The sequence below is a fragment of the Podarcis tiliguerta genome (genome assembly GCF_965153285.1).
Source record: "Podarcis tiliguerta genome assembly, chromosome: 12".
NCBI classification, from domain to species: Eukaryota; Metazoa; Chordata; class Lepidosauria; order Squamata; family Lacertidae; genus Podarcis; species Podarcis tiliguerta.
In genome coordinates, this window is record NC_139545.1 from 15366255 (window position 1) to 15382945 (window position 16691).

The window sequence follows — 16691 nt, forward strand, 5'->3', positions numbered from 1 at the left end:
GGAGCCCCCCATGTACCCCCATTTGTTGGAAACCTACTTATTACCACACACACACATTCTACTACTGCAATTACTCAGTATTCCCCCATATATTGAGGAGCCCCACACCTGGCTGTGAGGGACATGGCTGTCATGGACATTGGGGGTAGGACTGGACTAGCTAGCATGGATCCCTTGTGCATGTTTTCAGTGCTTTTGGTTTCCTGTAAACACCCCTAAAAGTCTTCTCTCTAGGAGGATCAGATCACCCACCCGTGTCAGTATCTTAGTGGTTAGGACTCTGAACGTGGGTGCTGCCTTAGCTTCTGCCTTCGTAGCTACTTCCCCTCACAGATGCATATTGACTTGGTTTCCGTGCAACGCTAAATGAAACCATGACTTGGTGCAGGCTCCCAGAGAGGAGATTGTGGCTCGCAGCTGCTTTGTTCTTCCTCTGGTCTCGCTGCTCTGAACCAAGCCACAGTTTGGTTTAGTGCATTGTCTGAACCCAGGCACCTGATTTGTCTTGCTCCAGGCAAGCCACAAGTTGTAAACCAAGAACAAATCTTGGCTACAGCTCATGACAAATCACTAGCCTGGGCTCAGATGACATGCTAAGCCAAACCTTGGTGTAACTCTCACAGTGAAGACAGCTATGACACCTGAGGGCTTAACAGTGCCTACCAAGTGACAGTGAAGAGGGGTTATTTCAAACTACAAAAGCTTGTTCTGCAAGTACACTGGTTTGTCTATAAGGTGCTAGAACTGTTTTGCCCTGAATCAGCCCAGTGATGTGTGTAGCTCAGTACTGTCTAACATGGCTGGCCCTCCAAGGTCTAAGGTAGAGACATTATTCAGACCTGCCTGGACCCTTAATTGGAGATGCTAAGGCTTGAATTTTGGTCTTCATGTACGCAAACCATTTTTCTTTTGTGAAGTGCTTTAGTGCTTTATTTGTTGAGGTCTAAAACTTTCAGGGCAGTCATATGTCTTTTCTATTGGTATTCCCATCTTCATCATGCCTCTTGCTCTGTGTAAGCACTCAGAATGGGTAAACATCCTAAGAACAATGATTACATGCAGCATTGGCCACCTCCTAGAGTCCACCCTACTCTGCTCTCCATGTGTTTGCTGTAAATGTCTACTTTGGATGTGTGCTTATAGAGCCCCTCAAATGAAAACGTAAGATCCTAACTTAGGGTCATTTGATTGAAAGGCAAGAATAAATAACACCCTATTTTGGGAGGTACGGTTCTACAGGTACACATGCCAACAAAGAGAGGTTGAGGCAAGCATGACCGTATTAACTCATCACAATCCCTTGACTTACCGGGAAGAAAATGCATTGTTAACAGCCATATTGAAGTCTTGCTAAATGTGTAAAAATAAAACTACAGACAGGTTTGAAGCTTGTCCTTCGTTAAGAGTAAAATCAAAACATCCAGAGCTTCTTGCCATAGCTTGGTTGGGGACAGAATGCTGCTGAATGCCAGTTGTTGGAAATTTCAGGAGGAGAGAGTGTTCTTTAGCTTGGGTCCTGCTTGTGGGCTTCCGATAGGTATTAATTTGGCACTCTGAGAACTGGCTGCCGGACTGGAAGTGCCATTTGCCTGTTGCAGCAGGCTCTTCTTAGATTCTTCCGTATGTTATAACTTTCATTAGGCTATGCCACTTGCATTGTTTTACAATTGACTAATGTATCAGATTTTAAGATTGGTTTGATCATTGTCAAATTATATTTGTATGAAATCGACTTGACATACAAGATGTTTGCTTAATTTACCAGTATCAGTGACTGCAGTACATAATTAAAAACAACAACAACAAGCTTTCTCACTAATTTTACACACACTTTATTAAGTTTCTCTCTTTTCTTTGCATGCAATAGAGTTCTGCTTTGAGGACTTAAGCACTTGAGTCCATTGTTGCTTGCCCTGGCATGTAAAATAAGCACAAAGGAGATGAAGTTTTTTTTGGGGGGGGGGTGTCAAAATGTCAGGCACTTAAAAAACATCTACATGTTATGGAAATTAGAAGTATCTCTGCAACTTAGGGCAACTGTCACTGGCCAAGGAATAGCATTTTATTCTCGGCGGCTTCTGTACTATTACTAAAATAAAATCTATTATCACTCTTGATTTTTCTAGGGGAGTGCACATTGTGTGCTGCTTTTGTGATGGTCTGCTATCATTGAGGGTTCAAGAACAAAAAAGTATTCAGGTAACATGCCTGATCTTTCATCAGTCAAGTTGTAGTGCTTGTCTGTCTCTCTCCTTCCCTCCCCCTTTCCGCCCCCATTTCCACTGAAACAGATGAATTGTTTTGGATGCTTCGTCTGAATGGCAAATATTTCTGTTATGGAGCAGAGCATGGAATCCTGTTGGATGCTTTCATTAAAACCAATATATATTGCAGATAACAGGCTTTTGTTTTGCTGTCTGCTTTACTCATGCTGCCTTGACCTACATTAGTATAGACGTTTACTAAGAAGAGCTTTTTATTTTGCATTTTGGGTGCATGAAAGCTACTGATTCCAGACTTGATATAAATGTCTACAGAAGCACCTAGTATATTGAGTTCACTGACGCACAAGCAGCATTTAATTGATTGGCCTTTAAGTAGCTATCTCCTTTTCTCCAGTGGTAAAATCTTTACATACCCAACTACTAAATATCAAAGCATATAATAAGTTATGTCTAACTAGCCTCCACTGTAAGCAGCTGAACCTGAAGTTGGTTTAAGCAAGGCCAGGTCAGATGTAGGAGAGAACTCTGGGGCTTCTATTTCTTTATCATAGATCTTGCTAAGCAAGGGTGTGACTAATGCTGTCTGCACAGTCTGGGTTGCCTTGTGGCAGCAGGTAGTGATATCATGGCAGTTATGGAAACCTCCACAGCAGTACAAATTGGTTTGCTCCAAGGTTCATGTACGACTTTGTTCTCTCTGTGTGTCATGTTCTCTTTGCATTTATCATGCCACACTGGTGATAAACCAGGGATGATTGGGTTGGGCTCAGAATCTGGCATTGATTCACTCCAAGCAGTTGCTTAGGGTATAGTTTCTCTGTACGTCAATGTTACGGTGACAGCATTTGCTATGCAGAAGAGGAGACTGAGGAGAGCCTTGTGGTATGTGAGTCTTAGTTTATCTGGCCGCCGTGGAGACGGTAGAGTAGACTTGTGGAAATGGCTCTTTGTGGGAAAGTCTGTAAATGCATTAGGTGCTTACATCAATTTGATCTGAAACGAGACTTGAATTTTAAAGATGCTTCTAAAAATTATGCCTTCATAACAGTGGATTGTGCAAGCTCAAAGCCTGCCAGGATGAGGCTCAGAGGTGATTGGGGATTGGACAGAAAATTCAGCATCTTTTATCTTGTGAACAGCCCTGGGATCTTGTGATGTAGGGCGACATATACGGTATTTTTTGCTCTATAAGACTCACTTTTTCCCTCCTAAAAAGTAAGGGGAAATGTGTGTGCGTCTTATGGAGCGAATGCAGGCTGCGCAGCTATCCTAGAAGCCAGAACAGCAAGAGGGATTGCTGTTTCCACTGCGCAGTGATCCCTCTTGCTGTTCTGGCTTCTGAGATTCAGAATATTTTTTTTCTTGTTTTCCTCCTCCAAAAACTAGGTCCGTCTTGTGGCCTGGTGCCTCTTATAGAGCGAAAAATACGGTAAATTAGATAAATAAATATTTAGAGAAGATGCCTTTAAAGTGCCAAGTGAATCAATCGTTAAAACAAAGTGAGCTTCTTCATAGTGTAGGCATAAGACACTTAGGCCTCGCTGTCCAAGCCAATCAGGTTTCCCTTGGTTTTTAAGTATCCCACAAAAGCTTGGAGTTCATACCCTGCCAACTGGCTGGATTGCGATAATTTTAGATCATGGCTGAGTGCAAGGGGGTGGGGAAACTTTTTGACCTGGTGGACCAGATTTTTATCTGTCTCCATCACCACAGTCCAACTTTGCCAGGCCAATAGCCAAACAACTGGCTGTTGGGTGCTTGGGAAATGCTGTGCAAAGCACATGGCAAGCTCTGTGTTTCCCAAGAGTTGAGCAAAGGGCCAGAAAAGCTGCTTTCTGCAGGGATCAGCTGCACAATCCAGTTTCCCCATGGGAAGTTAGATTGCGCAGCCATTCCAGCCACATCTGTACCCATGAGCATGATGGGCGTGGTTTTAGGAAAACAGCTTAGTTGGCCAATTTGGGATGTAGGCCAAATTTGGCCTGCGGTCTGGAGGTTCCTCACCCCTGCTTTAGTGTTAGATGAGTTCGGACCAGCACAAGTGAACTGCCAGGGTTGTGTGCTCCTTCTCCTGTAGGGCCAGGGTTACTTTGGCAGAGTTTAGTTATGCTTTAATTAACCCCAGCCTTACTGTGTATTCAAACAAATAATCTAATTACAGTTGTACCTTGGAAGTCGAATGGAATCCGTTCCGGAAGTCCGTTCGACTTCCAAAACGTTCGGAAACCAAAGCACAGCTTCTGATTGGCTGCAGGAAGCTCCTGCAGCCAATCGGAAGCCTCAGAAGCCCCGTTGGACATTTGGCTTCCAAAAATAGTTCACAAACCGGAACAGTCACTTCGGTGTTTGCGATGTTCGGAAGCCAAAACATTCGAGTACTAAGCTTTTCGAAAACCAAGATACGACTGTGTTGTAATAAGCTAACTTGGTTTCAAGTTGGCATAGTATGAAACTTACCAACGTGTATGTTTAAACCAGGATCCTACCAACTAAAACGAAACACTACCAAAATTATTATCTTAGCTATTTGGGAAGAGGAGTACAGAATGGAGCATGTAAGCCCAGTGCTTGGCTCGGGCCCATTCAGGCATGTTGACATAGTGCTAAATTGTGGTTTAGTGTTACATGTGAATGCAATCCATGTTTTAATTATTGACTAGAAACAGGAGGTTCATAAAACCATGCCAGTATAGGTAGAAATTGCTTCTTATAAACTGGGGACATTTTAATTTGACCAGCTTCTGCGAATTCTTCATACTGTGGAAATAGGAGGATCTGTTACCTTTCATGTAGCATACTGAAATTGCCTGAAAAGTATTTCATAAAGATTTCGCAGGAACAAATAAGAATTTGTTTCAAGCCCTAGTTCTGTGGAGAGAATTAGCAATTCTGATTTTTCCTTACTGATTTGTATCTCAACACAGAGAGATCAGTTTATAGTAAATCTTGACATTAATTCAAAGGATTCATCACAGAATTGTTGTCGCATTGGTATTACAGCTTTGTCACCTACAAAAATATCCCCGTTTGGGGGATCATTGTCTCCACTACTAGTAGTAAATTACTAAGCAAATGCTCAATTTGGGTGGGAGGAACCCCTTCTTGGCTGTTTTTGTCTGGTCAAATAGAGAGCATGCTTGAAAGGTTATTCAGTTGAATGAATAACTTACAAACTTTTTACTCTTTCATTAGTTAAGAAGTTGTAAACTTCTAGTTTCTGCTTCTTCAGTGGAAGAAAACCATTTAAGGTATCTATGTGCCATCATTCATAACCTACGTTGAAATTAAATTATGGCGTGTTGTCACATGCCTTTGGTTTTACACCATCAGAACTCATTTTCACTCCACAAAAAGAGATGCCTCCAAATTCTGGAGCTGGTTTTGAACTTATAATCAAGTGGAAATGGACATGGATTGCAAGGGGAAAGGGAGGGTCACACTGGTTCTGGAATATCCTTGTTATTTAGATATGGCAGGCATAGATTTAGCCATCCCTAGCTTGCAAAGGCAGAAGGCAAGGCCAATCCACTTCTTGTAAGAGACAGTTTCTAGGTGCAGCATACATGGATAGGCACTCAGCACAATTTAATCCAAAATTGGCAATGCTGTGCAGAATTTAAACCTCTTTCACATTCATCAGCTGCTTCGAAAGCCTGGCAGGTGGTGCCCGTGGAACACTGCTTTCCAGGTTCAGCGCAGGAGTAGTGGTTGGCTCTGGCAAACCTCTGCCAGTTTGAGCGAACTCTGGTGAGGTAAAGCTGCAGAAATCAAGCGCATGGGCTTATTCTGCAGAAATTCTGCCTCAGGTTTTGTCCAACCCTATGCCATCTGGAAACCATATTGCACAACTTGCAATCTGGAAGCGAATGGGTGTATCTAGTGTTGATGTTTAATTACTTTTTATGATCACCACTTCAGCAGTAGGGATGTACAGAATCTAGTATGTCAGAGGTGCTTCTTTCCCATGTTCAGGCTTCAGGTGATAAAGGTCTCTGCTCCGTAAGGAGGTATATACTATAAATATTGATCTTTGAATTATGGGGAAGGCTGAGAGAGCATTTATATTATTTTCTGTCTATATCTGAGTTGAAATATATTTTATACCATCATAAATAACTCATTTTCCAAGTGTGGATCCTTAGTAGCCAAGTGGGTACCATCAATTTAGAACACGAAGGTTGGTAGGCTTGGGGAGAAACCCCCAAGCAACACCCCCCCCACACACACAAAAAGGCTTTGGAAGAAATCCCTAAGAGGTGGAAAACCCCAAAAGAGCCTGTGAGGACCAAGCATGCTTAGTGGTCACAGAATGCTGTCTAACTGTTCAAGGGTGGAAAACTGGGAGAGCGTGGGATGCATTGGAGTTTACTGGAAGAGGGCATGGCTGGCTGGCTGACTGGCTGGAAAGCTTTGATGCAGGTCTTCCTTGTTGTTTTCTATCTGCACAAGCATGTGAGGTATTGTAATCTTCAGCCCTACATTCCAGTAGCTTGTTTCACAACAGTATTCCATTAGACTAAATCAAACCACAGTATGATTTGATTTTGTGACTGTTAACTTCATTGAATGTTAAACGTGATAGATCTCATCTTCCTTGCCATTTCTTTAAAGGATATTGTCAATACTGGGAATGAAATATATGTTTTTTTTGTCTCTGTTGTGTTTTGCCTGTGTCTGTAGAGGATGTGCTGAGTAAAGATGCTGGGGAGTGTGCAATATGCCTGGAAGAGCTGCAGCAAGGGGATACAATAGCACGATTGCCTTGTCTATGCATATATCATAAAGGGTAAGTACACGCGAAACAGAATTCAGCAGCTGGGACTTGGAATCATAGAATTGTGGAGTTGGCAGGGACCCAAAGTGTCATCTAGTTCAACCCCCTGCAAGGCAGGACGCTCAACTAAAGTATCCATGACAGGTGGCCATCCAGCCTCTGCTTAGAAACCTCTAAGGAAGGCGAGTCCACAACCTCCTGGGAGGAATCTGTTCCACTTAACCATTCTAATAATTCACTGAAATAATTTTAATAGATTTGCATTTAAAAATGAGATTTGACAAGGTGGAATTTCTAGAGCTTATCCCCTCAGCATATTTACTTTTCCTCTTAATTGTTTTTCTTTGGAAATCTTACTTCATAGTATGCAAGGACCCTCAAAAAGACGCCTTTACTGAGGTTTTCCAATACAGTGGTGCCCTGCAAGACGAATGCCTCGCAAGATGGAAAACCCGCTAGACGAAAGGGTTTTCCGTTTTGGAGGTGCTTCGCAAAACGAATTTGCTATGGGCTTGCTTCGCAAGACGAAAATGTCTTGCGAGTTCCTGCTATTTTTTTTCGCTCCCCACCCCCTTTTTCTAAGGCACTAAGCTGCTAATAGCCTTTTAGCAGCTAATCTGCTAATCCCTTTAAGCCTTTAATAGCCGCTAATAGCGCTAATCCGCTAATGGGGTTGCTTCGCAAGACGAAAAAACCGCTAGACGAAGAGACTCGCGGAACGGATTCTTTTCGTCTTGCGAGGCACCACTGTATATAGCTTTTTGATTGATTAATCAGTTACAAGTCTGTTAACCATTTCTGAATGATTGCCCTAGTTAACATGATACTTTCATTATAAAGAAAGCATTTACTTGAAGAAGAAAAAATTCTGTTTCCGTGGAGCTGACTGATAAGCAAACTTCTCTTTGTGTTTCAGCTGCAGTAAAGAAATAATTCTTCTCTCTGTCTCTCTCTCTCATAGATGCATAGACGAATGGTTTGAAGTAAACAGATCTTGTCCTGAACATCCCTCAGATTAACGTCAGAGTTTCCTGTTTTGTGTAGGTAACTACTGTCATATAGGTTGCTGTCCCCAAAGACCAATCTATAAAGCTGAGTAGCTTTCAATATCTGGCTGTAGCACAACATGAGTTCTAGTGCTCCAATAACCTTTTGCTCCAGCTACTTTTCTTAATGGTACATTGGCACAATAACTTCTGGGATTGGACGGAGTTGTTAAATGTATTTGATTCTTGCATATGCTAGAGACTTCAGAACATCGATCCTGTCACTGATGATGGGGATGAATGCTGAATCCTTGCAGCCTGAACCATCTGCTCCTTACTCTTGCCATGGGGATTTTTGTGTCGAGAAATTCCTGCCTTAACCCGATAAACCACCTTTGTTACTACTTTAGGCTTAGGGCCCTCGTATTTACGGGACCGCCTCTCTTGGTATGCACCGCAGAGGACCCTAAGGTCCATGAATAACCATAGTTTAGAGGGCCCTAAGGAAGTCAGACTATCCTCAGCCAGGGCCTTTTCGGTGATGGCTCCGACCTGGTGGAATGCTCTGTCCCATGAGACTAGGGCCCTACAGGATTTAACCTCCTTTTGCTGGGCCTGTAAGACAGAGCTATTCCGCCTGGCCTTTAATTTGAATTCAGCCTGATCTTTTCCTTCTCTTCCCTCCCCCTCCTCTTTTATGAAGATTACCCACTCTGGGACCCCACAGCTAATTCTCCCCTGGCCTCCTCGCTGGCCCAAGTAGGACTAATTCAGCCAGCTAGCCCTGGTGACTAATGTTTATTGGATGGATTTTCCCCAAATTGATTTTTGAACTTCAAATTTTATTGTCATTCATGCTTTTATACTGTATTTTATGCTGCTTCTATGTCATATTATAATTAAGTGTTTTAAATTTGTTGTTAGCCACCCTGAGCCCGGTATTCTAAACCGGTAAGGGCGGGGTATAAATAAAAAATTATTATTATTATTATTATTATTATTATTATTATTATTAATCCAATTCTGCTGGAGCCATCTTACCATTCTGGGCAGCAGTGCAGGCCCAAGACATTTTGCTGCCTGAAGTGGCATGTAAATAAATGGCGGCCCTGCTATGGCAAACACTTTATAAAGGCATTATCTGCACCATTCAGACACCAGTTCTTACCCTGTGTGTTCCCAGATGTAGCACTTAGCATCTTAGTGCCTAATGCTTGGTAATGACAGTGGTAGGCTCTTTTCACCAGGCATTAAGCAATGTGGAACAGGACAGTCTGGCTTGCCCTTTGTAGACCAGCAATTGGTGCCATTTGAGATGCTCTTTAAAGAGTTGTCTCTTAGCATATTCAGTTCTGACTTGCTGGAACTAGACATGTTACTATTCAGTAACATCTTTTTCATGACTTTATCCCCACAAGGAAAAAATATTGTGTGTCATATTTCAGGCATATTTTTTTAAAACTTGAAAACCACAACTGTGATAGAGCAGGGTGGAAGGGGCAGCAATACTTTCTAAACTTCGTATTTTTAAATGCCTGTTGGCATTTCTGTCAAGTTATTTCAGTTGGCGCACAATACAGATAACTCCTTTAGGCTCGCAGGTACCAGGAAGGCTTTCCTCTCTACACGCACCCTGAACAACAGCCCTCACAAAATTGCTCTTGAAGCTTGATTAATTTTTCAGAAATGGATTTTTTGTGTCCCACAATGAATGTCTGTTTAATGGAAATGTATAATGAAAAGTCTCACTGTGCCCATAGTGTTACTCATATGGTCTCTTGATTGTTAATCATCATAGCCTTGATCAAAGAAGGCCCTTTCTTTTTCCTTCCCTGCCCCCTTTTTACTATTTACCAGGTTTCATCTACTATTTCTGCATTCTTCAGTCATTTTAGAAACCACAATACAGATGTGGTGGGAGTGGGGAGGAGTTGTGGCACTGAATGATGGGTACTGCCATTTAAAAATACCGTATTTTTTGCCCCATAGGGTGCACTGGCCCATAGGGCACACCTAGGGTTTTTTTGGGGGGGGGGGAGGACAAAGAAAAAAATTTATTTCCCCCCCCCCTAGGCCTGAGCTTCCCCCGACCCCAGCCCCCAGAACAGGCTGCTATCCGCAAGCCTAGGGAACCCGGCGGGAAGTCGTGCCGGTCTCCCCAGGCTTGCGGATATCTGCCCGAAGTCGCGCAGCTCTCCCACGGCTTGCGGACCTCAGCGTGCCCCAGGCTTTGGGATGCAGGCAGCTCTCCGCAAGCCGTGGGACTTCGCGCCAGACTCTCACAGCTTGCAGATAGCTTCCTGACCCCTCTCATTTTCCAGGCTTCAGCGAAAGCCTGCATTCGCACCATAGGAGACACACACACACATTTCCCCTTCATTTTTGGAGGGGGAAAAGTGCGTCCTATAGGGCGAAAAATATGGTACTCCCTGAGCCTCAAGCCATTTCTGTTGTTAACAAGTTAATACAGTATTGAAATACTAGTGCATTGTGATAAAAGGTGGCTCAATTCACACATAATGCTATGCCAAACTATGGTTTGGCATGAACAAGCAAGCATGCAGGTGCATGTTTAGAAAATCACAGCCTCTTTGCTCTTCAGCCAGTCCTGCTGCTGCTGTACTTCCAGAAGCTGAACCATGGTTTGGCTTAGCTATATGTGCAAGCCCAGGCTTGTAGCTGGTTTGTTTGGAGCAAGACCAGCTACAAGCCTGGGCTTGCACATATAGCTAAGCCAAACCATGGTTCAGCTTCTGGAAGCCAAGAGCTAACTCTGATTACAGCTTGTGGTTTGCTTGGACCAAGACAAACCACAAGCCTGGGCTCACATATAGCACTAAGATGGCAACTGCAGGATCAGTAGGAGGGACAAATTTTCTAAATTTGCAACAACTCACTTGGGCATATTTGGCTTGGCATTGCTTGCAGAGCAGGTTTCTCTCCTGCTTAGGTAGTCCAAGAACAAAAGAAGTTTTCACGCCCAAATGAGTTATGGAGCTCACTACTTTTTGGCCAAGCCCAGATACATCATATGGGCGCTGAGAAAATGGTGGGCAATAGTGGGGAGAATTTGCGTGGCTGCTTCCTTCTTATTTCTCCTTCCTCCTGCCATCATATGAAACGCAGAAGGGTTTGGCTTCCTGCTGCTCTGTACAGTGGTACCTCAGGTTACATACGCTTCAGGTTACATACACTTCAGGCTACAGACTCCGCTAACCCAGAAATAGTCCCTCCTGAACTTTGCTTCAGGATGAGAACAGAAATCGTGCTCCGGCGGCGCGGTGGCAGCAGGAGGCCCCCTTAGCTAAAGTGGTGCTTCAGGTTAAGAACAGTTTCAGGTTAAGAACGGACCTCCAGAACAAATTAAGTACTTAACCTGAGGTACCACTGTATGTGGGACGGGGTAGCACATCTTGGTGGTAAATTATGGGAAATGCCAAGGAGAAAAGTATTCCTTCTCAAAATCCCCAATACACCACTATTACAGGATAAATACAAGTGAATCGTTTTCTCAGTATCAGCTGGTTCTTATGGCTGTTTATACACACAAGGGCAATTTATTTTTAAGTGGTGTCCAGAGAGACTCATACTCCCCCCCCCCCCCGAAAAAACCCCAAACTGCTGTTTATAGAACACACTCCATTTCCAAGAAAGTTAACTTCCTTCTCTGTGAATTTCTTTCTAGTCTCTCACACTGATCATCACGTGTAAAGGATTTGGCGTTCCATCTTCAGATGCCGACGTGAGACTGGACTTCTGTTCACTTTGTACTGGAAAGTTAAGAGGGAGATGGAACACGACACGGGACAAGTGATGCGAAGCTGGAAGCTCAGTGTACCGACACTCAGCTTAAAGGAGACACAGGGATTCTTGAAAATGCTGCACATCCTGGAAAAGTCCTCTTCCCACAGACTTTACGGACAACATTTTGTATCTACAGGCCAAAGTTACTAACTTTCATTTTAATTTTAATTTTTTTTAAAAAAAGAAAACTGTCTACAGAAGCAGTTTGTTCTCATGTTCTTTCTTGAATGGAAGCAGTGTGCTCCGGATCAAGATTCTGGGACATTGTACAAGGAAAATGCCATTTTGGAGTTGGAATCCGCCTCACTCCCACTGTGTACCAGGAGCTTGGGATTGGGGGTAAAGGCAATCTATGAAGTACATACAGTTAAGCGGTGTGAACTTCCTCATGAAATTTTGCACCCTTTCTGCTGTTCACATTTTTTCTGTGAAAGAATGCAACATTCCTTGACTTAGGATTTTTATTTTTTAAGTAAAGCTTTGCCAGAGTGCAGCCCAAAGAGCAAAATGTAATCAAGGCAGATCATTAATTGACGTCGTTGATCAGGCTATAGAGTTAATTGAAATCCGCATACTGTGTTCATTTACTAAAATTCACCTTTACTGCTTGTGGATATCAACGCAGCAGCAAAACTTAAAAAAGAAAAGAGAGAGAGAGCATAATTTAGCAGCTATGCAATATTTTTTAAAATAAATTATAGGGAAATAAGAATTACCATCTCAAGTGCTGCCAGTTAAGGTAATTTAACGGGTATTTTTTAAACATGTTTCAGGTAGTTATTTTCTTGTACTACTTTAATCTCCAGGCTGTTTCTCTCTAGCTGAGTAGTCACAAAGGTGGGCAAAGTGATACATTTCATGGGGATGGGGACCTGGATTGACATTTGTCTGGTTTTTTTAATTATTATTATTCAAGGTTGTCTCAGTGGCAGATCATAGTAGTTCATGTTCAGTGCTGTTAGCCAGGCTTTTGACAGTAGCTATAATTCTGTACCCAATTGCTCATCCTTCATCCCATTGATATAAATGGGTTTAAACATACATAACTGTGAGCATACATTTGAAGGAACCACCTATATTTCTTGAACCGATAAAACTTTACACTACTGTGGCTTACCATAAATTGAAAAATGAGGGGTATGGGATAGGGTAGGGAAGAAGCTCACTAAGTAAAATTGTGAGCTGTTAAGAATATATCTGTTTCCACACAAAAAAAGGGACCCGTTTTGGAAGCTGTTAAAAGTACCTTGTAAAGTTTGTAACAAAAGCGTTGAATAAAGGTGATTGAAAGTTTTCACATGTTTATATAGCAAAAAATAAGATGTATTTCACATTATTTTGTTCTTAAGAATTAAATTATGCTTCTGTTCAGACTCCCCCTCCCCACCCAAAAAAGTGGCAAATGGAGAAGGGTTAAGTAGCCCACTTCTATGTCTGCCCTGCAAATGTCTCCCTCACCCCACCTTGCAAGGCAACCTGTCTTTGCCACCCAATACCTACTTCTGTCAAATGAAAGGAAGCAATATGGTGGTTTCTTGTAGCTTTAGGATATTGGATAGAGAGAAAAGAGTTTTATTAGCCTGTAGGCAGCCTGTTACTCCTTCCTGGTATCTCAAGTTCTTTTTACCTTCTGACAGTAAAGACTTGCATTCATTGGCTTTAAATTATGTCTCCATCTCATGTAACAGCACTGTGTCGTACCGTTCAGGGACTTTCCCTCCCTTGAACTTAAATCAGATCTTCTGCTGCAGCTGCTGGGATTCAATGATTTTTTTTTCAGGGATCATTACTGCTGGTACCAGACACTGAGGTTGGGACAATATAAGCAAGGCAGTAATTTAAATGTAAATGTACTTGTGATTTTCTGCACTAACTTATCGTTCTCCACCTTGCCAGTGTCCTGTTGGTACTTTACATTTTTGGATGTACATGTAACACTGGTATACAGGAGCTCTTAGGAGGAAGAGTTAATCAATATGCCTATTCATATATCAGGGAGCCAGGATTGGCTGTGACTCTTGAGTAACCTGGAGTTTGATTCCATGTAATTTGTAAATGGCCCTGGAATGTGAATATTTCAGACAGGGCATTTTTCAGTCGGGTTTCTTCACGTGTCTATTAATTGAAGTACCTTTTTCCATTGAGGCCTCAAAAGCTTTTATTCCATTCCTTACAAAAAAGTAGGTGGGTCCAGAAATATATGTTTATATTGCTTGCTTTACTCCAGTACACTTAAGAAAAGAAAAGGAAGAAACGTGTCTTTTACTGTCATTTATTCCCTTGGCTGGTTTTGAGCCAGAGTGGGATTTTCCAGATACGATTTTGCTTTGTCAAGCAGACATGCTGGTATGGAAAGTCCCCACTCTGCATTGCCAATGAGCTAATCTCAGTGCTGATCTTCTTGATAGCATAACTTGCTATTTATACTTCCTTGTCTTAGACTTTAAGCTTCAAATCTCTTTCCTCCTTACTTCCTCCTTCTAAGTCATTGCACACTGCAGTCTTGAGCCTTATTCTGCCCTGCCTCTTTTATTTGAGCAAACTCTTTTGTTGACCTCAATTAGCACTCCATTATACAGATCTCGACAGAGGAGGAGCTTTTTCAATCATTTTGGCCCAACCACTTCCTTGTGTCCAGTAGTAGCAGCTTTCTTTTGATGGCTCTGGCTTCTGATCCATCCCTGTGCAATGAAACTGAGAAGCTCCAAAGTGCAGCCAGCCAGGTTCGTTTCTTAAGTACGGTGTCTGCTCTGTGTTCTGCTGGATATATTGAAAAGACAGAAGTGCATTGTTCTCAATTAACTCAGTCAGGAGGCCAAATTTGTGGTTGCAGTTCAGAAGCAAAACAATGTAAGTTGCTGCTGTTGGAAAATTCTCAGGCTGCTGGAAGGCATTCTCTAGAGTACATTGGTATGTTTCGTGCCACAGTGGTGGAAACTGCAAAAGTAATACAAAGCAGTGCTAAAGACTCAAAGCTGCCCATGTGTCCAGCATTTATTTGGAAAATTGGCTTGCTTTTGGTACTACTTTTTGTGTCTCTGAGTTGCAAATAGGCAAGAATCCCTATCTGTTTGAAAGAAATGGCATCAATGTTGTGCAGACTTTGCTTGCTGTCAGTCTAGTTCTTTATATATGTGGCATCTGTTTAAATGTTTCAGAAGTTGCTTCAGCAAAGATTTTGCTTTGCATTCCAGCCTGCAAACATGAATAGCCAGATTAGTTGGCTACAATATTAGTTGACTGATTGATGGAGGTAAATGTTAGATCTACTGGAACAAACGTTAAGCAGAGATGCAGAGGGTTATGGGTGCTGTTGCTCATTTTTGAGGCTATTTTTGGTTCTGGAGTGTGATAGGGGGAAAAGGGAAATATTTTAAAGATGGCCTTCTAATAAGTTGAGGCTTTTTAAATGAAGTAGTTGGTTACTTTGCACTTCCCTAAAACATCTCAAAAGATACCCAATACTGAATTTTCCACGTATCCAGATTCTGTGGATTTATCATTCAGAAGGCATCAAACAACTAGGCGTATGGAGTGAATCCTCATTGAATCCTTAAACCTTAGGCAAAACATTTGCACTTTTTCTCTTTTAAGTATTGTCAGTGGCAAACTATTGTTCATGCAAGCTGCAAAAAGTGGCTCCTTCACAAATTGTATGGTCTGCGGTTTCAAACTGAAAACCTTCAGGGAATCCTTTTTCTGTTGTCTCTCCCCCCCCCCCCCCCTTTTCTTTGCCACCAAGGAGCCACTGTGCCTTGGAAAGAATTTTGAAAGAGTGTATTAAGACAGTTCACATGAGGTACTGGCCAGTCTCGTCGGGCCTCACCACACCTGCTGACGAACTGAGGGAATGTCCTCTAACACACCCAGAACTTCATGGTAGGCCAGGATTTATAGTGGGTGGTAACAGTGTCTGAACAGAAAACTTCTCTGCCCTTATCTTCTCATTGTAGAACATCTAACAGACTTCCCAGTATTTTCTGAAGCATAGCATGCAAACCACCAGGATAAGTGATGCACTCATTAAGCAGGGACTGAAATATTTTATTTTGATGTATGAAGCAAGATTGCACCATCTCCCCAGCTTTGAGAAGATAGAAGAATAATTTGAAGAATGGCCAGGGAGGAACTAAGCAGTTAGAAGGCGCATTTGAGGATAGTTAAGTTGGAAGGCTATGTTTTTACGAAGCAACGATTCAGGACTATCTCTACTGACCAAGAGTGTGTGCTCTTCAAACCATTAGGTTCACGCTATGAATCAGCTGTTTGGACTAACTCATTTCCACAACACGTTAGATGGAACTGTGAGCAGGACGCAGCTTAACGTTTGGTAGTGGCAGTGGGCAAGAAGTCTTCCTTCCTTACCCTGCTAATATACCAGAATGCAATTAGCGACGTCTAATGTAACACGTTTGTAACTTTTTTAATTGAGCTTGTATGCTTGGGGAAATGAGGATTTTTTAAAAGGTTCATCGTGTACTTGGTCTGCCGGTAAATGATCATTGATTCCACCACCCCTTTTTTAACTGATCTAGGTTGTATGTTTTAACATTCCATTTGTGTAAAATAATGTACAAGAAGTTAATAAAAAAAATTGAAGCACACTTTCCATTATGACTGGGTGTCTTCTGGGCTTTTTAAAACAGGAAACTGAACTCTCTGATTTTCTGTTGTGTTTCTGGATTTTCGCTGTTAGAAAAACACGTAATGAAGGAAAAGTGGGGTGTATCTTCAACTGCGCCCTAGTTCATTCTGGTCCCTATTCACCAGCTGCTATGGGGCAATGGCTTAGTTATAATTACGATTATTATTTATTAAATTTGTATACCTCCCTATACTGACAGGTCTCAGGGCAGCTCACAACATAAGAGCACAATATAAAAGCACAAAATGCATAATAAA

The 16691-nt window shown here is 42.2% G+C and overlaps 1 protein-coding gene across 3 annotated transcripts in view; it reads left to right on the top strand.

The window, feature by feature from the left end:
- ZNRF2 (zinc and ring finger 2) overlaps nt 1–16393 on the top strand; it is a 55239-nt gene extending 38846 nt beyond the window's left edge. The window contains exons 3-5 of one of the 3 annotated variants that reach the window (XM_083405205.1): nt 6906–7011; nt 7961–8043; nt 11671–16393. In XM_083405205.1, the coding sequence (XP_083261331.1) occupies nt 6906–7011; nt 7961–8018 (164 nt within the window). In that variant the 3' untranslated portion in view covers nt 8019–8043; nt 11671–16393. Of the gene's footprint in view, nt 1–2126; nt 2200–6905; nt 7012–7960; nt 8044–11670 lie in introns of those variants that run through there. The other 2 variants (XM_083405204.1, XM_083405206.1) reach the window with 2 other exon arrangements.
- Nucleotides 16394–16691: the final 298 nt, after the last annotated feature.